Here is a 26398-nt window from a genome sequence, read left to right on the forward strand (position 1 = left end):
TATTTTCTCTGACAGCAGACATTTAAAAGTTACCTTTCACGGATTTGAATTTGTGTATATGATAATTTGGTGCGGATGTTAGTTAATATATATTCATTAAACTTGTTGGAACCTCGTGAAACAGCGTGCGTCCTGCCAACTCCTACATTTATGCCAATTTTGTCACTGTAAATTAGGCACACTCGTCTGAGATCTCATTGAGGTAAGACATTATAAAACTTAACGAAGTCACCTGCCCTTTGTTAACATTCTCACCCTTATCTTACAGTCTGTGTGTAAGTTACATCTTTACGATATTCGTTGGCACCCTTGACTGTCAATTCTTATCCCAGGGGCAACAGTTGTGACGCCCTCGTTAGAAACACACTTGATCACCTCAGTCGTATCCACCACATTGCTTCATCAATATGAACCCAAGGATTTTTTGTTCTAACACGTTTAAATTCATTCTCCATTCCAACCTCATTCCCCATCGACTGGGGCCCTGCCAAATTAGTCGGAACCTCTAACTACACTTCTATCTTCTAAATTCATCCACCATCTTTTCTTTTCACACCCACTTTCTAGCAGTAAAATATGGCTAGTTATGGGATGCCGTACAAATATAAACATCGTAATTTACATACTTCTTTGAAACATAATATTTTCATTACTATGTCAAATTTAGTGTTTTTACTATTCGTGTTTAAGTTGGTACCAATATACACAATACAGTTTTATGTTTTTTTAAAGAGGTGTAGGCCATCATAATTGCTCCACATTAGTCACACGCTAATGAGCTCTTCACAGAGTTTACTGCATCACAAGAGTTGGATGTTATATTGTGCAGTGTAACAGAGGAAGTCTTGAAATATAGTACAAGATTATGGTGGAGAAGAGTACGACTTGAGAAACGACTGGGTTCATTTAAATGATGAGTGGTACCAGACGTTGCGCACGAAATGTAAATGGTCTGACATCGTCACATGGGACTGATGTTTAGAAGTCACCAATAACCCTGCATCATCATAAATGCATTTGACAGATTTATGTCCCTAGCCCAGCATTTGCAATCCATAAACACAGCAGTGCATGCGCTAATAGCTGCTAGTTAGGATGCGACACCTAAATGTTTGGCAGGCGATGCGATGCACGATTATCAAATACACTCCTTTAGTGCAAGGAAGGTTTTGTGTGAATACAGTCCAGTACTGAAGTTCTGTGAGTCTTACTTCCAAGCCAAATATTTACGAAGGCTTATTCCTAATTCACCAAGGATTGCATCTGTGACGGTAGAAACATACATTCCGATAATTTTACAAGTTCGGTAGCTGTAGCAGATGCATAATGCCTAATATAACCTTGGACTTGGTCTCATAAACAGTGTCAAGGAAAGTATTCCGTCATTGGATTACATGAATCAGCCAATTATTCTTGTGACCCTCAATCCTTACTAGACTCTGCACATTAGTCATAGAATATGTGCATTTTTATTTTGCTTTCTGCCCGTAACAATTGCGTACAAGAGGTGGTAAATGAGACTATGCTAATGTAAAAAAACATGCTCGTAAAACACAGGGCCACTTGTTTAGTTATGACAGCATAACGCATACAAATAAAAAAAACAATAAAGGAAAACACACAAAATAACAAATGATTTTCTAAAATAAGTGTAAATAAGAAAACAATGAAAGCAAACAATTTGTCAAATATTTCTTCATTTTTTTTAAGCAAATATAATACAACAGGTAGGTGGAACATTCATGAGGATGATAGGAAGTCCGTCCCAGCGATATAACGAGAGAGTCACGTGGATGCTGGTTGTCCGGTGGACGGTGTCGCTAAGACGTGATCGCCACGTCCCCCACACCGGTCTAGGCACACCCGGACTACCGCGCAACCACCTGAAGACCAAACAGACCACAGACACCTGGCCTCTGAGTGAGTTCGCAACTGCTGCCGGCTGCTCCCCAGCACCACAACCACCGCTCAGACGAGTGTGGTCGCGATGCACTACCCAGCTTATACTTCAATGTGAAAAAAATAACACTCTTGGCTTCTAAGTGCTAACGTTACAACTGAAGTTGCGAGCAGTATTTGGAGAAGTAGTACGCCGTGTTCAAGAAAACTAAAGCCAAGAATGTTAACTTAAAACAAGTTTCATTTAGCATCAAGGATGGCGTCAAATACATACAAGAAAAGTTAACGAAGTAATTACTGACTAGTTATAGCAACCTGGAAAAAAAATCCACGGATAACGACAAGACCTAAATGGTAACAGCAAAAGCCACTGCGAATGTTCTTTTTCACTATTTAAATTAATTTACGCTCCACTACATTGCTGTACCTAAAAAATATATAACTGATGTAAGTACCTACTTCTGGAGTTTAGTATTGCACATTCCATACTATAGAGAGGATTATTTGTGCCAAGTTTTTTTAACTAAATATGCGAACAATGTATTTCACAACAAAATGTTACCAGAAATAAGAGAGTAAATAAAGCAGTGGTAATTGGTTTGTCCAGAAGTTCTGATAAAACCTAAACACTTATCAAGAAATGTCATATAGTTCAATAATACGATATTAAAATTAACAAATCCTGGAAGAGCTGAGCTGTCTTGGAAGACACATACAGATACAGACATAGGCAAGAAGGAAGAGAAGAAAGGGTAGGGGAATATTTATAAATAAAGCAAAAAATAGAGAGAAAATATTTTTAAAAATAAAATATGAGAAATAGAAACATGCTTAAAATATAACTACCGGAAATAAAACTCTAAGAAAAATACTTGAAATACGATCTGGTATTCTTAATTGCATATATTTACAAAATAAACACTTTTCAATATATTTCAGTATTTCAGTATCAAAATTTACTTAAGAGGCCTATGTTTATCCTCGTACATTCTAAACAAAGTTTACAAAGTTACGACTGGCTACAACTACCCTTCGTATTAAAACGGCTGGTGGCAGAGAATCAAGAGCATTAGACAGGATGAGGAGATTATGCACGTTTCTCTCGGGTGATGTAGTTAGGTAACTCCGTGGTATCAAGAAAGGCCATTATATATTGTAATTATCTGCATCAGGACGAAGCTTCGTTTCCAAACGTTTCAAGGTTTTTTATCCGCAGATTAATAATACTGAGGTACCTCGTGTTCTATCTGTTGGAACGAAATGTATTGCAGAATACCCGCTCATTTACAGCCATTTTAATCGGAAAGAGCATATAAATTTCATTTTAAAAGTATTTGAATGTAAGAAACAAACAATTAACATATTAATTTTAAATCCATAAAATATCACATTTTTAAAGAAGGTAAGCTTACATATTGTATTACTATTTTAGTGTTTCCACTGACATATCGCCATATAAAGTAAACCAATATGCTCTAAATCATCCGAAATGCCTAAATAAGCATTGGATTGGGGTTAGTAAAGAACGAAGAGAGAAAAGTGTGCAAGGCATGCAAACGTTTTAGTAACAACTGAATACACTACAAGATTATTTTACAAAAGTTTTAAATGATCCAGGAAATGAAACTTTTACATTAATCAAGTCATGCTCGTTGTATATAGGTTAAGCACCAGCAGTAAAAGATTACCATTTAATAGCATATAGCTAGTTAGTTATGAAGGCATAAATAAAAGCAGTGCTACAACTTTGCTCTTCGGAACAACATAATTTTTTTCTCTTGAACTATCTTAAATGGCAAATAGAAAAACATAACTTCTTAAGAGAAAAAAAACAGCTATGGATGAGCTAAAATTATAAGACAATCTGTCATGACTATTTAATTGTAATGAACCAGGGCTTGCTTATATTTCGAGGTCTGCGAAAATTGTAAGGTGGAGAAAACATATTTACAAAAAAATTTCAGACAAAGGAAAGTAATTGCAACAGTTATTTGTTGTGTTAGTGCCTCAGGAATGATCATCCCCCTCCCCCTTCCTCTCCAATGAAAGAGCACGCAGTGGCCTCCCAGGAAAACATTAGTACGGCAAGAGTAGAGTGTCATTGCAGCGAAAGTACTCAGTGATCTCCTAGGAAAACCTGAGTGCAGCGAGGAAACTCAGCGTTATTTTAGGAGAGCTTAGGTACAGCAGGAACACAAAGTTTATATCCAAGATAACATCTACAGCAAAAGCATATAGTTTACTCCCGGGAGAAAATAATTACAGTGAGAGCTCTAAGTGTTCTCTTAAGAGAACATCCGTAGAGCGAGAGCATTCTATTTTCTTTAAAGAGAGCTTTTCTACCGAAAAAAAAACAGTATACTTCTAACAGAACTTCAGTACAGTGAGAGTACTCAGTGCCCTCCTAAGAGAAGATCAGTACAACTAGAGCACACAGTTTTCTTCCAGGAGAACATCAGTAATACAAGAGTACACAGTTTCCTTCCAGGAGAACATCAGTTAAGTGAGAGCACTAAGTGGTCTTTTAGGAGAGCACTCGTACAGTAAGAGCAATCAGTGTTAGTAGTATAGGATAGCCGGAACTGGCACTGGGTTCTGGGTGTGGATTGTGATTGTCGGTCCGCCATATTGGATTGTGACGTCAAGGCGGCCATCTTGGATGGTTGTGACCTTGACCTTTGACCTTGACCTTGAATTTGATCCTCAAAAATCGCCAAAATCCGCCAAAATTGGGCAAAAATTGCCCAAAAACCCTCAAAATTTACATTTCTGTGGAAAAAAATTCCGCCAAAAAATCTCAAAAAATTCCACAATCCAAAAATCAGGATTTCAAAAATCCTCAAAAGTCGTTTTGCCCTAGAAAGAACCCAAATTCCTAAAAGAGGCTTAAGCATCCTTGTCTACAGCCTCCGATAAGCCTCTGACGTCATCCAGGATTATGACCGCCATCTTGGATGGATGTGACCTTGACCTTTGACCTTGACCTTGACCCCGGCGGCCATTTTGGATCCGCCATCTTGGATCCGCCATCTTGGATGATGCAATTGTGTGTTCTCGAAAATTGCGGTGATGTGATTTCCGCCATATTGGATGATGACGTCACCGGTGCAATTTTCGTTACGGCCGCCATCTTTAACTTTTTTATTTATTATCCGATTTTAATGAAATTTTTTTTAAAAATTATAAAAAAATTCAAATAATAAAATTTTAATAAAATACTTATAAAAATATACTTTTACGACACGGAGTTCGGAGTCCTCGGTTCGAACCCGGTGAGGGCAAAAAAAAAAAAGGCGACCGATCCAACCCCCACAGTGGACGCAGGCAGACTGACTCCCACCACTTATGTCAATGCACATATACCATCAGGTAGTATGACGTCATGTCCGCCATCTTGAAATTTGGACGCCATCTTGAAAATCTTTATTTACTATCCGATTTTAATGAAAAAAATTCCAAAATTTATCAAAACATTAACGTATTTGAATTCCGTTTGATTATATCGATGTACGTCCTTGGTTCGATTCCCGGCGAGAGTAAACGGTCGATCCTTCCTCCATGAAAGCTACCTAGACTGATCTACCACCACCAGTACAAGGTATATATCATCAACTGGTATGACATCATGTCCGCCATCTTGGCCTCATCCGCTGGAGACCACCATCTTGTTTTCGTCTGCTAGAGTGTGCCGATACCATGTAGTATAATTATCTGGTCACTATACTTGTGTCCTCAACTGTTGACATTGAACATTGACCTTGACCTTGAATTTTTGACCTTGACCTTGAAATTTGACCTTGACCTTGAATTTTGACCTTGACCTTGAAATTTGACCTTGACCTTGAAATGTGACATTGACCTTGAAATTTGACCTTGACCTGGAGATTTGACTTTGTCCTTGTCGACCATCATGGATTCGACATTTTATGTTCAGTACATGCTACCAGGAGCTACCACCTGTCGGAGTACGCCATCTTGTGTGTGTACTTGTATTATAGAGTACATTTCCATCTGGATAATTTTATTCTAACCCGCTACAGTGCAATAATCATTTATTACCGAGGAGCCCCCGCCATATTGAAATTCGGCCGCCATCTTGAAATCATGTAATAATGTAGCTAGAAAAGCGGGAAAAAATCCAAAATTCATCAAAAAATCACTCATTAACTTACATATTGATTCGATCCACTCCAGTCCTTGGTTCGATCCCTGAATGATGCAAAACATTTAATTTTATATAAAAAAATAATAATTTCAATAAACCATGTTCAAAATTCTTAAATAGACTTTAAATCCTCTACTACCATCATCCTAGCAGACATCAAGACCACCATATTGGAAATTCGTAATTGTAATGCTAGAGATTCGGGAAAAAGTTCAAAATTCATTAAATAAATATGTAATCTATATACTGATTGATTAGATCGACTTAGGTCCATGGTTCGATCCCTGGCCGATAAAAACAACTTTAATTTTAAAAAAGTACCAGAAAAGTGTAAGGTTCGAGGAATAAAACACCTAAAAGTCTTTTACAAACATAATATTTATTACACAATTTCTATCCTACTACAGAATCACTTGCGAAAGCCAGCAATCTTATAAAAATTTAGCCCTGCATAGACGTTCAACGACTACTTCTTAGCTCCAAATGGCTCCAAATGCTCCAAACGGTCTCCAAATGGCTCCAAATGCTCCAACAGCCTCCAAATGCTTAACACAGCTCCAAATGGCTCCAAATGCTCCAAACAGCCTCCAAATGCTTGACAGCTCCAAATGTCTCCAAATGCTTAACACAGCTCCAAATGGCTCCAAATGCTCCAAACGGCCTCCAAATGTCTCCAACAGCTCCAAATGCTCCAACAGCCTCCAAATGGTTAACACAGCTCCAAATGGCTCCAAATGCTCCAAACGGCCTCCAAATGCCTCCAACAGCCTCCAAATGCTTAACACAGCTCCAAATGACTCCAAATGCTTCAAAAGGCTCCAATTGCTCCAAGAGCTCCATCTTCAATTGGTTCCAATTGATTCCAATTACTTTTCTTATCGTACTTGGCATGAATACTAACATGTCTTTATTAGTATATATTTTGACTGGCAGTGGTAACGTATTTTGCACCTTTAAGTTATAAGTTTTATTTAGAAATCAGATTTCGATAAATGGTAGATACCATTTGGAAAGAAAATATATTAATTTATCTTCAAGTTTATACACATACATTTAATTTAACCATTATTGTATGTAGCCAGCTTCCCTCAGTTCTTTGAGTATGAAGGATATTTCTTTAATGTTCGAATAGTTTCCTGCACAAAGCGATCCATGTAGTAGTCGTAGCCTGTCAACAAATATGTTAGGATCTTCCCATGTGGTATAATCAATCTCTTCTGCAGCGTTCATCTTCCTTGCACGTTTATAATAAATATTATTATCTCTGGTGTCTATCGTTTTAACACCAACCACAAGGTCACTTTCGTCATCGTGCCAGTGATTATCACAAGCTTGATCAGGATAATTTATTTTATTACGACGTTTCCATCGTTTTGGTCTCAAGTCACCATCACAGTCTTCGCTCTTGCTTGCTTTCGGTGCTTCAGCACAGTACTCAATCATGTCACCCTTAGATGTGTCAGCACAGTCTTCGTTAATGTCAGCTTCTGATGTGTCACCACAGTCTTCAATCATGTCAGCACCACAAACTTGATCAGGATAATTTATTTTATTACGTCGTTTCCATCGTTTTGGTCTCAGACCGCCATCACAGTATTCGATCTTGCCTGCTTTAGGTGCTTCAGTACAGTACTCAATCATGTCAGCCTCAGATGTGTCACCACAATCTTCAATCATGTCAGCCTCAGATGATTCATCAAAGTCTTCGACCTTGTAAGCTTCAGGTGGTTCTCCATCTTTCACATTTTCATGGAGACGACTAGATATTGGAGTAAATATATTTTCATTTCTAATGTGGTTACAACTTCCTTCGTCTGTTTTAAATTTTAAATTATTATCTTGATCCAGATCAGTAATTTTAGCATTAGCTTTTTCGCCTTCGTTCCTCTTCCGCGATGTTGTAGCCCAGTCTTCGTTATCTTTATTCATCTTAATTGTACAGGTCTTGTAATGTCTATCCAAGTAATATCTTCTACCAAAGGATTTCTGACACTGACTGCAATGAAATGGTTTTTGACAAGGACCCAAATTACACTCGCTTCTCTCATGTCGTTTAGCATTCTTTCTCAAGGTAAACACCTTGCTACAGTATCTACAGTGATGACGTTTTGATACAGCAACAAATCCCGTTTCAGGATTCATATTAGTTATTGAGACTAATGCCAGATGCAAACTAAGAGTTTTAAATTAGATATATTACTTAAATAGAATTTTTTAATTATTTCATCAGCGAGAATTAATTTATCTTATTCAAAGGTACTTGTTGCAAGTAGTTCTGCTTTTCAACGACAGATGTCGCCACATGTTACTTGCAGGTAAATAATATTTAGTTCTTTTATGCGGGATGCGGGATGCTCACTAACGATCGCAAAAGAAGGATGGCTTCGCTAGACTCCAAGGAGAAGGAAGTTCATCCATCCTGTTAGTGCTTCTTAGATTTCTCAGAGATTATTTGACTGAGTAATGATATATATATATATATATTTTTAAATTTCCACCTGATAAAAATAATACAAGTGCTGATTTATTGGCAGAATTTCAATAATTAAATGCAACCTTGAATAAAAAATGACATGACTTATTAAGTAAAAAATTCTTCATGCAGAGATCAATTCCTCATCAGTAACCAGAAGCACTCGGAGAAAACCATCAGATGTCTAGTCAGGAATAATCAGAAGCACCCAGAGAAAACCATCAAAATATTGTCAAGAATAAACGGGAGCACACGGAAAAATCCACCATAATATTGACAAGAATAATCAGGAGCACACGGAGAAAACCGCCACAAGTTTTCTTTGATATCATAAAATCTCAGGAAAAAATAATAATAAAAAATAAATTAATAAAAAATTAAAAAAAAAAATAATAAAAAAATACATAAATATATTCTGCTAGCTTGTGAACTTCTCATTGTTGAACAAAGATAGAGTTCTAGTACAAGACAGAATTTTATGTATTTTTTTATTTTATTTTTTTTAATTTTTTATTAATTTATTTTTATTTTTTATTATTATTTTTTCCTGAGATTTTATGATATCAAAGAAAACTTGTGGTGGTTTTCTCCGTGTGCTCCTGATTATTCTTGTCAATATTATGGTGGATTTTTCCGTGTGCTCCCGTTTATTCTTGACAATATTTTGATGGTTTTCTCTGGGTGCTTCTGATTATTCCTGACTAGACATCTGATGGTTTTCTCCGAGTGCTTCTGGTTACTGATGAGGAATTGATCTCTGCATGAAGAATTTTTTACTTAATAAGTCATGTCATTTTTTATTCAAGGTTGCATTTAATTATTGAAATTCTGCCAATAAATCAGCACTTGTATTATTTTTATCAGGTGGAAATTTAAAAAAAAATATATATATCATTACTCAGTCAAATAATCTCTGAGAAATCAAAGAAGCACTAACAGGATGGATGAACTTCCTTCTCCTTGGAGTCTAGCGAAGCCATCCTTCTTTTGCGATCGTTAGTGAGCATCCCGCATCCCGCATAAAAGAACTAAATATTATTTACCTGCAAGTAACATGTGGCGACATCTGTCGTTGAAAAGCAGAACTACTTGCAACAAGTACCTTTGAATAAGATAAATTAATTCTCGCTGATGAAATAATTAAAAAATTCTATTTAAGTAATATATCTAATTTAAAACTCTTAGTTTGCATCTGGCATTAGTCTCAATAACTAATATGAATCCTGAAACGGGATTTGTTGCTGTATCAAAACGTCATCACTGTAGATACTGTAGCAAGGTGTTTACCTTGAGAAAGAATGCTAAACGACATGAGAGAAGCGAGTGTAATTTGGGTCCTTGTCAAAAACCATTTCATTGCAGTCAGTGTCAGAAATCCTTTGGTAGAAGATATTACTTGGATAGACATTACAAGACCTGTACAATTAAGATGAATAAAGATAACGAAGACTGGGCTACAACATCGCGGAAGAGGAACGAAGGCGAAAAAGCTAATGCTAAAATTACTGATCTGGATCAAGATAATAATTTAAAATTTAAAACAGACGAAGGAAGTTGTAACCACATTAGAAATGAAAATATATTTACTCCAATATCTAGTCGTCTCCATGAAAATGTGAAAGATGGAGAACCACCTGAAGCTTACAAGGTCGAAGACTTTGATGAATCATCTGAGGCTGACATGATTGAAGATTGTGGTGACACATCTGAGGCTGACATGATTGAGTACTGTACTGAAGCACCTAAAGCAGGCAAGATCGAATACTGTGATGGCGGTCTGAGACCAAAACGATGGAAACGACGTAATAAAATAAATTATCCTGATCAAGTTTGTGGTGCTGACATGATTGAAGACTGTGGTGACACATCAGAAGCTGACATTAACGAAGACTGTGCTGACACATCTAAGGGTGACATGATTGAGTACTGTGCTGAAGCACCGAAAGCAAGCAAGAGCGAAGACTGTGATGGTGACTTGAGACCAAAACGATGGAAACGTCGTAATAAAATAAATTATCCTGATCAAGCTTGTGATAATCACTGGCACGATGACGAAAGTGACCTTGTGGTTGGTGTTAAAACGATAGACACCAGAGATAATAATATTTATTATAAACGTGCAAGGAAGATGAACGCAGCAGAAGAGATTGATTATACTACATGAGAAGATCCTAACATATTGGTTGACAGGCTACGACTACTACATGGATCGCTTTGTGCAGGAAACTATTCGAACATTAAAGAAATATCCTTCATACTCAAAGAACTGAGGGAAGCTGGCTACATACAATAATGGTTAAATTAAATGTATGTGTATAAACTTGAAGATAAATTAATATATTTTCTTTCCAAATGGTATCTACCATTTATCGAAATCTGATTTCTAAATAAAACTTATAACTTAAAGGTGCAAAATACGTTACCAATGCCAGTCAAAATATATACTAATAAAGACATGTTAGTATTCATGCCAAGTACGATAAGAAAAGTAATTGGAATCAATTGGAACCAATTGAAGATGGAGCTCTTGGAGCAATTGGAGCCTTTTGAAGCATTTGGAGTCATTTGGAGCTGTGTTAAGCATTTGGAGGCTGTTGGAGGCATTTGGAGGCCGTTTGGAGCATTTGGAGCCATTTGGAGCTGTGTTAAGCATTTGGAGGCTGTTGGAGCATTTGGAGCTGTTGGAGACATTTGGAGGCCGTTTGGAGCATTTGGAGCCATTTGGAGCTGTGTTAAGCATTTTGAGACATTTGGAGCTGTCAAGCATTTGGAGGCTGTTTGGAGCATTTGGAGCCATTTGGAGCTGTGTTAAGCATTTGGAGGCTGTTGGAGCATTTGGAGCCTTTTTTTGGAGCTGTTGGAGCATTTGGAGCCATTTGGAGACCGTTTGGAGCATTTGGAGCCATTTGGAGCTAAGAAGTAGTCGTTGAACGTCTATGCAGGGCTAAATTTTTATAAGATTGCTGGCTTTCGCAAGTGATTCTGTAGTAGAATAGAAATTGTGTAATAAATATTATGTTTGTAAAAGACTTTTAGGTGTTTTATTCCTCGAACCTTACACTTTTCTGGTACCTTTTTAAAATTAAAGTTGTTTTGTATCGGCCAGGGATCGAACCATGGACCTAAGTCGATCTAATCAATCAGTATATAGATTACAAATTTATTTAATGAATTTTGAACTTTTTCCCGAATCTCTAGCATTACAATTACGAATTTCCAATATGGTGGTCTTGATGTCTGCTAGGATGATGGTAGTAGAGGATTGAAAGTCTCTTTAAGAATTTTGAACATGGTTTATTGAAATTATTATTTTTTTATATAAAATTAAATGTTTTGCATTATTCAGGGATCAAACCAAGGACTGGAGCGGATCGAATCAATATGTAAGTTAATGAGTGATTTTTTTGATGAATTTTGGATTTTTTCCCGCTTTTATAGCTACATTATTACATGATTTCAAGATGGCGGCCAAATTTCAATATGGCGGGGGCACCTCGGTAATAAATGATTATTGCACTGTAGCGGGTTAGAATAAAATTATCCAGATGGAAATGTACTCTATAATACAAGTACACACACAAGATGGCGTACTCCGACAGGTGGTAGCTCCTGGTAGCATGTACTGAACATAAAATGTCGAATCCATGATGGTCGACAAGGACAAAGTCAAATCTCCAGGTCAAGGTCAAATTTCAAGGTCAATGTCACATTTCAAGGTCAAGGTCAAATTTCAAGGTCAAGGTCAAAATTCAAGTTCAAGGTCAAATTTCAAGGTCAAGGTAAAATTTCAAGGTCAAGGTCAATGGCCAAGGTCAATGTTCAATGTCAACAGTTGAGGACACAAGTATAGTGACCAGATAATTATACTACATGGTATCGGCACACTCTAGCAGACGAAAACAAGATGGTGGTCTCCAGCGGATGAGGCCAAGATGGCGGACATGATGTCATACCAGTTGATGATATATACCTTGTACTGGTGGTGGTAGATCAGTCTAGGTAGCTTTCATGGAGGAAGGATCGACCGTTTACTCTCGCCGGGAATCGAACCAAGGACGTACATCGATATAATCAAACGGAATTCAAATACGTTAATTTTTTGATAAATTTTGGAATTTTTTTCATTAAAATCGGATAGTAAATAAAGATTTTCAAGATGGCGTCCAAATTTCAAGATGGCGGACATGACGTCATACTACCTGATGGTATATGTGCATTGACATAAGTGGTGGGAGTCAGTCTGCCTGCATCCACTGTGAGGGTTGGATCGGTCGCCTTTTTTTTTTGCCCTCACCGGGTTCGAACCGAGGACTCCGAACTCCGTGTCGTAAAAGTATATTTTTTATAAGTATTTTATTAAAATTTTATTATTTGAATTTTTTTATAATTTTTAAAAAAAATTTCATTAAAATCGGATAATAAATAAAAAAGTTAAAGATGGCGGCCGTAACGAAAATTGCACCGGTGACGTCATCATCCAATATGGCGGAAATCACATCACCGCAATTTTCGAGAACACACAATTACATCATCCAAGATGGCGGATCCAAGATGGCGGATCCAAAATGGCCGCCGGGGTCAAGGTCAAGGTCAAAGGTCAAGGTCACATCCATCCAAGATGGCGGTAATAATCCTGGATGACGTCAGAGGCTTATCGGAGGCTGTAGACAAGGATGCTTAAGCCTCTTTTAGGAATTTGGGTTCTTTCTAGGGCAAAACGACTTTTGAGGATTTTTGAAATCCTGATTTTTGGATTGTGGAATTTTTTGAGATTTTTTGGCGGAATTTTTTTCCACAGAAATGTAAATTTTGAGGAATTTTGGGCAATTTTTTGCCCAATTTTGGCGGATTTTGGCGATTTTTGAGGATCAAATTCAAGGTCAAGGTCAAAGGTCAAGGTCACAACCATCCAAGATGGCCGCCGTGACGTCACAATCCAATATGGCGGACCGACAATCACAATCCACACCCAGAACCCAGTGCCAGTTCCGGCTATCCTATACTACTAGTGTTCTTCTAGGAAAACATTAGTAGAGCAAAAGCACACAGTTTAATCCCAGGAGAACATTAGTAATGGAAGAGCTTAGTGTCCCTTTAGAAGAGCTTCCGTTCATAATAGCTCAGTTTACCCCCTAGGGAAATTCAGTGCAGCGAGAGTACTCAGTGTCCTATACAGAGAGTATGAGTACAGCGATAGCATCAGTGTTCACCTAGGAAAGAAAAGAGAGAATTGGACGAGGGTAACGGCACTGAAGAGTAAAATAATTTACGATTGAAATCACTGTTATTTATTCTGAAACTGTTTATATACATATTCTTTTCTCGTAAATTTGGTTAACAGTTTTTGTTTGTAAATGTAATAAATAATATCTGTAAAAGTTTTGTTTTATTTACCGTGTCTACTACTCGTTATCTCAGCTAAGAATTGATCACATGACCTCTCCTATTTGCAAAAAAAAAAACACGTATAAGTAAAGTCATATTTATTTAACTTTATTATTGCGAACCCAAGTCAAAGGATATTCGCAGACATATATGTGGTTCCAACTTTTAACAAGAACTAGCTGTGCCTTTTCAAGTCTAGACAATTCAAGGGTGTTAATCCTTGTTGCACAATTATAAGCATAACTTGATCTTTATAAACAATAAATAACAATAAATATTTATGAACATAGCAAAAGTATTTGCAAAACAAAATTTGGGAAATAATTTAGAGCAACATAAAAATATAATTTACAAGCTTTCTTGATAGAATAGATAACACAAGTTAATTAAAATATATGGACAAGATAAATTATTTTCGTTTTTTCCCCCATAACACCAAAAAAATTAATATATAAAAATATACACATATGTTTCTAGTACTCTTGGCTTTCAAAGATCTAGGTTTGAATTATTCAGTGTGCAATCGCGGCCTTAACTCACATTGTCCTTTCGTCGAGCTGTTCAACTGTTTTGCGACGAGAGGTTCAGCAGGCGTTTTTCATTCCTGGCGCGACTCAATAGATGTGGGACGAGAAGATCCGCAGGTCCGATGGTCAATCACTGGTGGCTAGCCGCCTCTATTTATGTGTCTCGCGCGAAGGGGAAACACCACCAGAAGAAGAGACCAGAACCGGCGGGAGTGACGTGGAGGGGAGTGGAGTCGCGAGGAGGGAAGAATCACCTGGAAGCGACCAGAAGCCTCGGCAGGGGTAAGAGAGGGGAAGGAATGGGATGATGGGCGGAAGGGGTTATCGCGAGAAGGGCGGTGAGGGGAAACAGACTCGTCGGGAAGAGTGTGAGGGAAGGGAAATGGCGTGGGAGCGATTGCAACGAAGCCAGGGTCGCTCAATTAGAAAAAAAAATCAAAACCTAATAAATGTTTGTACTGATTAGAGACATAACTGAAGGCACAAAATTGATTTATATATAACAAAACAATCTCTAATTATTTCTGTAGTGTTTCCAAATATTTTAATTTTCTTGAATCAAAAATGGCGATATTTGATATTTTCGAAGATGGCATCCAAAATGTTGGCCGGGGTCAAATGTTAAGGTCAAATTTCAACACAATCAGATGTCAAGGTCATATCAGATGGCGTCCATGACATTACAAATCCAAGAAGGTGGTAGGCTCCTGGCTCCTCGAATCAGCACCATCGCCAGGAACCCCTAAAGTATACTACCGTATTGAATTAGTAGAAAATAAATTATATAAAATGTGTTGTAGTAATAGCACAGTAAGCACTAACCATGTATTTTTACCATGGATGATACTTTTCTACTACTGTGACCAGTCATATAAAATATACATAATTATTATATGTGTGCGTGTGTGAGTGTGTGTGAGTAAATGTGTGTGATTTTGTGTGTGTATGTGAACGCAGGTGTATGTACATATTTAAAACCAAAATTTCACTGTTCCTGCTGCATTACTGCTTAGTTTCACGTATGTAAAATAGGTTTCACGACGTCCACATGAATTATAGTGGAAATTGAGCTTCCAGATTGACAAATATAACTCTACAGTATTTTGAATGTTTTACAACAAAATTAAGTCACACTCCTGGCTCCATTTATTTACTTGTCATTTAATCAAAATTCTTTAGTAACGAAATATCCTATCAAGGAATGCTGCAAGCTACAAAAATTGATCTGAGATGTATCTCTTATGTTTAAAGCAGTATTCATAATGTAAAATACGATTTCTCAATACATTAAAAAGGAACTATTAGTATAGCTTGGCCGGTACTGCGACTAGAGTTGAAGTGAGTTGATAGAAACGTTACCGCCATCTTGGATTGTGACGTCACAGCCGCCATATTTAATAACCTTAAAATTTAACATTGAACATACAAAATTGCCAAAATGATCCATCATTTCCTGTTTTTAAGAAAATGTTTTCTACAAATACAACTAAATAATAATGATAATAATTTAATAATTCCCTCTTTACAGGGTAAAATTCCCGTTTCGAGGAAGAATTTACAATTTAATTGCTAATGATTTACAATTAAAAGCTAAAGAAAGAATTATAATCTCCATGGGAAACGAAACAAAAATATTTACACCAAACTGTAGTCGCCTCCGCGAAAATGAGAACAATATAAAAGCACATGAAGCTGAAAATATTGATAACTGTTATGAAGCTCTAACACCAAAACAAAGGAAATTATGCATTAGAGTAATTATAAATTATTTTGATCACTGATAATTGACGGTGTTAATGATTATGAGGCTTATGCTAAAAAAAGACTTTAGATTATTAAAAATATTTATACTAAACATCTAAGAAAGATAAAAACCCCTCAAGAGATTGATTACTGATCGTGGAAACATCCAAATATACTGGTCGACTTCTACTTGCTTCGCAAAATGCCAAAAATTTATCCATCACCAAAGAAACATGGGCTATAATTTGTGAACTAAGAGATGCGGGATATATACAATAAATTACTTGTATGATTTTTATGTGTCTCTTAAAATCAGTAATTTAGAACAATGCAGCTTGGCTGCAATGGTAGGCGGTTGGAACAACATTATAATATATACTTGTCAAACTTTATTTCATACATAATTAACTGTCAAAAAAACTTTAATTGTTTGTTTATTTATACACGTATTAATGAAAGTGGTTAACATTTTGACTCACATTTTACACCAATCGCTGTGAATATAAAATATGTGGCCAGACGACGGGACCCTTAGTCCTACTCTGGCTATGATGGCATGAGTTTCGTATAGTTTGACTTGTCTGACATATAAGCCCAGTAACTAGCTATATTTGTGAACTCTATGACATTTTTACCACCTTTAACACCATGGAAGTTGTACCATCGTCGATGATGACCAGAAAAGCTGCAGGGATCCCAATGGTGGCTGCACCTATTGTTCTAGCACTGCAGAAGACCTAAATGGTTGCAGTTCCATAAGCATAAAATACCTCAGAGATTTCCATGGCCATGGTTTTGCTAGTGTTGCTAGCAACCTTAAATTAATTTTTTTTGGAAGTTCAACAACAAATACCAAGCACCACGCATGAAATTCAGTGGTGGGAAATGCCGCAAGGAGTCTGCAAGTAACGATATTTTTATAAGACATGCAATAAGCTGCAAACATAATGCTTTCCTCGCCAAACGACTGAGATTGTTTCTGGAGAAAACGTGTTCTTTCATTCTGAGTAAGGAAACATCAACGAATGCAAAAAAAAAATATATATCCCTGTAACTTCTGTGCAAATTAGTTTTGTGTTATTTCGAGGTGTACAAAGACATAAAAAGAAATAATGTGCAACGAGCACATCACATCTGGCACTTCGCTGTGATAATTGTCATGTATGGTTTACTCATATTGACAGTTTGAGAAGGCATATGGAAAACTGTAAATGTGACGTTTGTTTACATACTGTGAACAATCTAGTGTCGCATACTGCTCTGCATGTTAAGGTTTAAACACATGCGCACAATTACTCTAATTGTAAAATTAATCCGTAGACCACAGCTTCGACACTGATTAAACATAAAATAAAATCTACATCTGTTCTCAGTGCGTTGAGAGACTGAATGAAAATTTATTATTCATGGCAAAATCGGCATTCTGTGGAATATTGAAAAACCTCTACTACCTGAACGGCTATCTAGTGCTAAGAGATGTTTGTTTCTCTCTAGCTGATGCCAAAAAGGATATAGTTAATTAATTTGAAAAAGTATTGGAACATGATCACTATGTAAAATATAATTTATGGCTGGAATATACTTATTATAAAACTGAGTAATTTCAAGACGAGACTTGCAAAAGAGCATTCGAGATGATGAATACTAACTGATCTTTGCCTTCTGCACGATGTAAAAGCATCTGCATATTAGGGTATTAGAAAAATGTTTTTTCGCGGAAGAGGAACAACATCAGGAAAAAGGTAGCAGATGGTCACATAACCACGTGGATTTTAAATTATTTTAGGAATTATTTCCTAACATCTAGGTTAGTAATTATGGATTTTCAAGATGGTGGACAAGATGGACAACAAGATGTCGGCTGTTAAGACAGCTAACGACCTGGTAATTTACTCTACTGCACTCTAGCAGGTAAAATGTAAATCAATATAGCAGCAGATCCAAGATGGCCACCAAAATGTCATACTGTTTGGCGTAATATATATTTATCGGTAGTAGTAGAAAGGGATCAGTCTGCTAGTCACCACCATGGGGGTAGGACCAATCGGCATTTTTAAATGAATGTTATCTTTGGGTTCGAACCGAGAACTCACGGGTCTGTAACGAAGGTATTATAATATTTTTGAATATTTTTATTTTGTAATTTTTATAATATTAAATTTATCATGCTAGGTTCAAACCATGAACCATAATCTATCCAGTAATTAAATATTGGAAATAAATAATTTCAAATGTTTTTGGGTATGTTTTCGGATTTTTAGTAAAAATTTTAAGATTTTCACATCGATAGCCAAATTGATAGCACTGTGATAGTGCTTCTGAGGATAATTTACCCACCTTAAGGATAATTGGCCTTCTTTGAGGAAAATTTTCCCTCTCTGAGGAAGATTTCCCATTTATGAGGAGAATGATTCCTCTCAGAAGAAAGTTGCCTCTGCAGATTTTTTTTTTTTTTAAAAAAAAAGTCGCGAATTTCTTTGAAACGGGAATTTTTTCATTGAAATAAGGAATCTACAATTATTTTATAATTTTTGAGATTTTCGATGGCAAATTTAACATATTATCTAGAAATTGTGGTTCATTTTGGTGAATTGTGGGTCAATTCGGGCGAATTTAGAGTAAATTTAGGCTAATTTTGGGTAAATTTGTGCGAATTTGAGTCAATTTTAACGAAATTTTGAAATTTTGGAGGTCAAGGTCAAATGTAAAGTCTTACAATATGGCTGCCGTTACATCACAATACAATATAGCGGAATCGACTTTAGCTTATCACTTCAACTCCAGCCGCATGAACGGCCAATCTACAGCACTGGAAATTATATTTTTGTATTTAAAAAAAGTTGTTTATAATTACTAACAATGCTATTAACTTATTTCTCCGAAATATTTTAGTTAGACATTGCATACGAGTTGAATGTTTGGATTCATATTCATGAATTGCTGGTTTTACGATTTTCTGGTGTGATCAATTTAGAAATTTTGAAAAATGGAACATTTTTTTTTAATAGTTACCTTTTTAATATGTATTTACATAAGATTCTTGCAAAGAAAAAATACAAATGTTACGTGTAGTCTGTAATTAAAGAACGAAGCCAGGCAAATTTAGAATCCACTAAAATACTCACATTAAGTTTTCTTATATATTTATAGCTGGTTTTGAATGCCCACAATCAAAAATTCTATGTACTTATTAGCGAAATAGTGATACCTACATACAGCTGCATATTCTACGCTACTAACCTTGCTTAGTGCACATATGTGGATATCTAATATTTCAAAGTACCATCATAAGGTTAAAGTATGGAACATATGTGCTAAAAAGAGAACATTTATATGCCTACCTTCTTGAGAGCATGAAGAACATTGTCGGGCATGTGGTCCTGTATCATTACCGGAGAAATAAGCACCTCATCAAAGTCTGTATTGTTTGCCCAAACAGCTTGATATACAGGTTCCTTTTTCTTCATTAGTTTCCTACTGAAAAACAAAATTCTCATGTAGTTTTAATCTCTTTACAATAAAGCACACTGATCACAATGTTACAACTTGTTACATGCGTGACAACTCAATTTAAAAAAAAGGTTGATTCGAATCTGCTCGGGTGACGACTGGTTCTAAATAACAATACTCCATGTATAAACTCTGTTCGCAAATATACATGCTAAATGTTTGTTATGTTATGCTCATACCTGTCAAACCTTCCATTACACAAAACAACTTTGTGCGGGAAACCAAGAACATATGCCATATCATCTCGGTCGTAATGTTTCGATAAACAACTAGTCAATGAATGCTTAGAACCCCATTTTGTCACTTCTTGAAGCTAACCATGTCATATCACATTAGTTATGAAATATCATTCACTAATAGCAGCTGTAATCTGATAAAGCTCCATTACCCCATTTTACCAGCTCTCCAGACAGGTACTGCAGCTCTGCTGTCACTCACTGCGACAACACAACATTAAAAAGAACAACCATAGGAAGCTATAGTATTTCTTCACCACAGAAAGAGCGAGTTCCACATCTTTACAGATGCATGACTTACCAAGGAACCTCAGATGGAGCAGGCAAGATAGAAATTACTCCATGCTCTCCTGCACGATGGTACTGAAATTTGTGTGACCATTAGTAAAATTAACATCGTATAGGGGTATGTTTCCGAGTTAAAAAAGGAAATGTAATGTGCTTCCAGTTATTCTTGAATCAATAATCCTCCTGATTTTCTTATATCGGACTTCTGATGTGTTGAAATATATCTATTTGTATTATGAATTCCTGTTACCAATTCAAAAATTTCAACATTTAACTCAGGTGGAACTCGAATGAAAATATCCATTACTCATTCGATAACTATGTTAAGTACAGTTGAGAAACGTTTACTTGTAAGATGATTCTCCTCCCCCTTGATGTCTAGCAAAGCCCTCTATCTGTAAAACCTGGATGACTAATGATAAGAAGGGCATGGCTATAACAGAATGGAAGTGCATTTTTAGCAAAAATATTAGATGACTATAATGATCACGAAAAATGTGAAAATGCTGATTCTAACAGTACTACCCCATATATTGCTAAATATTTGGAACTGAAAGCTAACGAAGAAAGTAGCATCTTCATGCGAAATAAAAAAAAAATATTTACCCAAAGTTCTAGTTGCATCTTTGAAATTGAGAACACTGGAGAACAGCCTGAAGCTGACAAGATCGAAGACTACGATGAAGCACCTGTAGCTGACAAGAACACAGATTATGATGGAGAACTTGAAGCTCACAAGATCAAAGACTGTGATAAAGTGCTGAGACTAAAATGATGGAAATGACTCATTAAAATAAATGATTCTGCTCAGGTTTATGATGGTCATCGGGTGATGACATTTATAATGATTTTGAGGCTGGTAATAAAACATGAGATTTCAGAGATCTTAAAAGCATTAGTAATAAAATGTAAAGAAGATGACAGCAGCAGAAGAGATTTTTTATTACACGACATGGAAAGATTCTAACATTTTCGTCGATAGGTTAATACCTACTTTAACTTGCTTCGCAAAAATGATGAACATTTATCCATTACGAAACAAGCATGGACTATATTTCGTGAAATAAGAAGTGCGTGCTACATACAGTAATGAATTGTTTTGTCTGCGTGTGTATAAAAGTGAGAAAAAAAAGGGACAAAATAGTGTTTTATTTCATGTAATATAATTTCTAGCTACGACTGAATTCTCATAATACAACTTAAAACTTAAATATGTAAATATCGTAATAAATAAGTAACTAAAGAAAGTGGTGTAATAATAACGCCTTTCCAACAATCGTGATGAGTTCGTGCAACGTTGTAAATTAAATCATTTGGAGCCAAATGTAGATGGAGGCATTGTATCCAGATGATGCCAAATGCATATGAAGCCATTGTAGCAAGATTGCGTTGGATCCTAACTTTTCGTTTTGCATTTTAGCGAATGTGTTCTAGATAACGAAAATGTGTCCAGCTGTGTGTCCTAGATGCCGAAAATGTTTCCTTTTCATTGAATGTTTGTAGTCAAGTCTGTAGTCAGGACTGAATATTTAATGGTTCAAAACCCTTTGGTTTTGTAGTAAACATAAAATACACATTTCAAGGAAGTTTCAGCTCTATAGTAAGCATTACATTTGCTGAGTTGACCTTTATATACAGACCTATGTTTTTCTATGTCGTTAATTTATACCTGTAGCCATTTAGCCTTGTAGCCATGTTCATAATAAATAATTATTTTATGTTATGATGAGTGGTTTAAACTTTTAATGACCTTTAAAAGAAGCTATTTGGAGGGGGTTCACAGTAAAAGGAAGTTATAAATGGATTGATATAATACTGATATTACTAAATTACTATATAGTAACAGAAAGAATAGAATAATTGGTACGGCATTTATGAATGTGAAAAGATAACTCACTCACGAAAACTGTTTATTTAAATGCAATTAAATTAGGAGTAAGAAAACTTTGAGCTAAAGTTGGAGAATTTGTACGTTTTTCTAAATATAAACACACATTCGAAAAAGGGCATACATCTAACTGGTTAACCAAAATATTCTGTGTTAGTTAAAAACGTAATCACCACCCAATATGCCATAACTTGGAAGATTTACGAGGTTCGGCGATACATGAGGATTCTACGACTAAGAATTTCAGTCTACCAAGCACCCAAACGAATATTCGACAGAGCAAGTGATATGTTGGAAAGATAATCGCTTGTTTGTGAAGTGGCTAGAATTTGATAAATCTGAAAGAAAGAAAAAAATTGGATGAAACTACAGATATTATATAAATTATAATGTAGTGTAATGAGTAGTAAGTTTTTATGTTAATAAATGCAAGTATTAAATAGATAATTATTTTTTATTTATTCCTGTACTGTTTGAAACTATAACATGGTATTAGGAGGCTGGGGATGTGTGCAGACAGGAATAAATGACACAGCTATTCGGTCTGGGAAGGATCAGGGGGAGGAGGGAGTTATGCTGACATCAAAGGACGTGCGTCACCGGCGCGTGGCGCTTGGGACGCAAGAACAGGACTGGACTGGAATAGAAAGGAGAAGAGGGGTGGGGAGGGATGAACCATTGAACCCTTAGGACAATGATGAGAAGTTGTTGTGGGGTTTCGCTGAGGACCCTAACATTCATAGTTATCAGCAGAGCTAGTAAGATGTGACGTGCCAGCTATGAAGAGACTGTTGAGGAGTCCCATGCGAGCTGGGAGGAGGCTAGCGACGAAGAAGTTCTTGAGATGGACGAAGACGAAGAGTTCCAAGAGAAGACATCGTGCATACCCGTGAACACCTCCATTCTGACTGAGGAGGATTTTGCTTCTGTGGTGGGAGGGATACTAGCCACATATCCAGAACTATGGACTTTGGAGCTGTGTGCGCGGTTAGTTGTGTGGATTGAGCATTTTATGTATAGTATGGCAAGTGCTGCGGAGTGGCATATTGTGACGGGGTTCGGTAATGCCTCTTGAATGGTATTGTGTTAGCGATGGGAAAAGATGGTGTCTATGTGTGGGTTTTTTTATTGAATTTTAAAATATTTTTCATATCTTATTTACTTCGAATTACTGTCACGACTTTTAAAAATATTCTATTTTCATGTGATGTGAAGTGTATCTCCTGAGAAGGTAATGGCTGAGGTAAGTGTTGTAAATGCATCATATACACTATTGCGATCAAACATCAAGTCGAAACATAAAATGTTATATGTTGGATAGGTTCTCTCTCGCGGGAGGGAACACATCTAATAATCTAAAAATATGAGTCGTCATATTTGTTTGTAGCAATTAATTATCGTACACGATTAAGGCTGCGTTTAATGTTACTTTAAAAACCTTACAGAAATGGATATATATGTAATTATTAAAATATTTGCTTCCATGCAGCTTTTGAATACGAATACGCAAACACGTTCCTGCTTAGAAGTGTGAAATATAAAATGTTTATGCAAGCATTAAAATATCTACTTTCATGCGGCTTTTAAATACGAATATGCAATTATGTTCGTATTTAGAAGAGATAAATAAATATAAATATTACTTGTGAGTAAGAACTCTGAAAAAATTATGGTCCTGAAATGGTGTGATGTCTATGATGGCAGCTATAAAATAAAATAAAAATATTGGAAGAAAAGTTATTAAGTATGTTTACTATAAAATAAATGTTATTAACATAAACAAAATGGTTGTGTAATTAATCTTTTTTCATTTTTTAACATTTGTTAATTTTTTTGGTGATTTAAATTTGTGGAATTTTTCGTCTAAGTTTCATAACAACACTAGTAGAGGATATAAACTCGACCTTACATGCATACATACACTGACATACTTTAGAAACATACACTAGAAACAAAGGTGGCAACATCCATCTGATGAATTCAAGATGGCAGTCTCCAGCAGACGAAATAAATATGGTGGTGCCAATGTAACGAAAAGTGCAACACAAAGGAGTTGGGTGTTCATTGATGATGTCATCATAACGAAAAGTGCAATGCACAGGAGTTGAGTGTTTGACTCCAAGATGGTGGTAAAATTTATTAAAATTATATTAAATAAACATTTTTATAATTTTTTTCTGGATTTTTTGGAATTTATTATGGATTTTGAAGGTGGTGGGGTAACATCATAATTCAAAATGTCGGGATGTTCTAGAAAACAAATGGTAGAATGCTCTAGAAATCAAAATGGTGGATAGAATCCAAGATGGTAGGTGGGGTCAAAGGTCAAGGTCAATGTCATCCAAGATGTCCATTGTAAGTGACATAATCTAAGATGGCCGCTGTAAGCAATATAATCCAATATAACCACCATGGATCCTTGGCTTCCCCACTAACCACCAGTGTCCCCATATGAACTTAACAAAACATCAGTGGGGTTTAGACCTCTTGTAAACCCCTCGGTTGGTAAATATTCCAACAAATGGTAAGTGGAACATGACTCTATACTTTCCCCCATGCTGGTACTAAAGCTGTATTGTCACCCACTGCACTTCCTCATCATTATAAAGTAAAAACCCCAGAGACCTTTTTACTGAATCCCAGCCAAATACAGTCACCGCGAGTCAGACATCATTATACTTGTGGGGCTTGCTGAAGAACCATTCGGGAACTTTGAAGTCAGGATTTCTCTTCTCCAGGCTGTTACCACAGGTGTGATCTCACTTACTGTGGTCGCTTATCTTTGGGAAGTAAACCCCTGGAGACTGGCTACTGAACCCTAATCAAACAATTAATGAGGTGAAATAAGCATTTAGATACTATTTTTTCACATACTTTGGTTTACTGAAGATTTTAGAGAACAAATTCTGCAATATTACCTTGCTGGTAACTTTTCTAGACTGATATAGTTTTCCTCATTTTATCCATTTCACCAATTCACACATTTTTCACACTTGACTTGCCTATAGCGATCCATATTCAGAAAGATCAACATGAAAAAGTTTATACAATATAGGCATAGTTGGTACCTGAAATAACAGAACTTGTTACAGAGGAAACAATAAATGAGAATGTAGAAATCAGCTTACTCTTTGTTGTTGGGGTGATGCCTGACAATGTGTATGATGCGGCCCGGTGGGTACAGAGGCTGGTGCACTGTGAGGGCGATGCTGGAGTCGGAAGTATGTGTCGGGCCGACGCGTGTTGCTTCCTTCTCTTCCTGGTACTGTGTGATGTTGTTGCCGTCGGACCTTAATTCGACTGCGGATGTGGGTGTCGGTGCACAGCCGCAGCACACCACACTGCACATGATTGTCTTCCACTGCCACACAGACACCACATGTTACAGTGATGGCTGTAAACCTTGTCAGTTCAGAGCCATACATGTAAGTGCAAGGCCACAAGGCACCCCACATGTTACAGTGATGGTTGTAAACCTTGTCAGATCAGAGCCATACATGAAGGTGCTCAGCATTACCAAACTGTGACCTTATGCCAAACCTTGGCCAGTTACCTTACAGCTGTTGTGGCCTAGGTCCTAAGCTCACGTAAAAACATAATTTTTAGCCTGGTACCTTAATTAGGAACAACGTTCCCGTGTTGAGCATAATCTAAAGGATCCTCCAAGAACTGCAATTTTAGGCTGCATGGAGGAAAGGGAAAGACATTAATTTGACTGAAGTACTATCGGGGATGCACTCATCTGGCTGAGCCTTAGAGTCATCATAGCGCCGGTTCTTCTTGTACAGTCATTATGGATGTCTCACCAACAGTGCCGGAGACAGACATCCATACTTTTAGAATTTCTTTTTTGTAATATCTCCGACTGGAGAGCTTAGAAGTCCTTCAAACGCACACACCACATCCTAAATGTTGTTCCTATCACTATGACTAGACATGCTGCAACCAACTAAGTTAGATATGTTATTAGAACATGAGTAGAAAAATACAAGTCTACTACTCCGCATCAGCCAGGTGCTAAAATTTGCTAATGAAGCATCTGAAACCATTGAGAGATCGTGTCTTAAGAAACCTACTGAAATATCAACTCAATATACTAAGTAGTTTTTGATTCAGATGCAAAGTAGTAGGTCGGCAATTGAAATGAGAGTATATATTGTTAAGTGTTTAGCCCTACATAAAGTGATGATGTCATCAAGTTGTTACAGGTAATAATATAACACGTCAAGTCACACTAGCTTTCAGATCCTAAAATTGTGGTTCACAAACTACTTACAGCTATGT

The 26398-nt window shown here is 36.5% G+C and overlaps 1 protein-coding gene across 3 annotated transcripts in view; it reads right to left on the reverse strand.

Moving 5' to 3' along the window:
* Positions 1-1547: 1547 nt before the first annotated feature.
* Positions 1548-26398, reverse strand: part of LOC134529611 (diacylglycerol lipase-alpha) — a 150737-nt gene continuing 125886 nt past the window's right edge. The window contains exons 11-13 of one of the 3 annotated variants that reach the window (XM_063363898.1): positions 25243-25475; positions 19534-19669; positions 1548-1883 (exon numbers count right to left, since the gene is read on the reverse strand). In XM_063363898.1, coding sequence (XP_063219968.1) covers positions 1869-1883; positions 19534-19669; positions 25243-25475 — 384 coding nt within the window. In that variant the 3' untranslated portion in view covers positions 1548-1868. The remainder of the gene's footprint in view (positions 1884-19533; positions 19670-25242; positions 25476-26398) is intronic. The other 2 variants (XM_063363896.1, XM_063363897.1) reach the window with 2 other exon arrangements.

Source organism: Bacillus rossius, chromosome 2 (assembly GCF_032445375.1).
Source record: "Bacillus rossius redtenbacheri isolate Brsri chromosome 2, Brsri_v3, whole genome shotgun sequence".
Classification (NCBI taxonomy): domain Eukaryota; kingdom Metazoa; phylum Arthropoda; class Insecta; order Phasmatodea; family Bacillidae; genus Bacillus; species Bacillus rossius.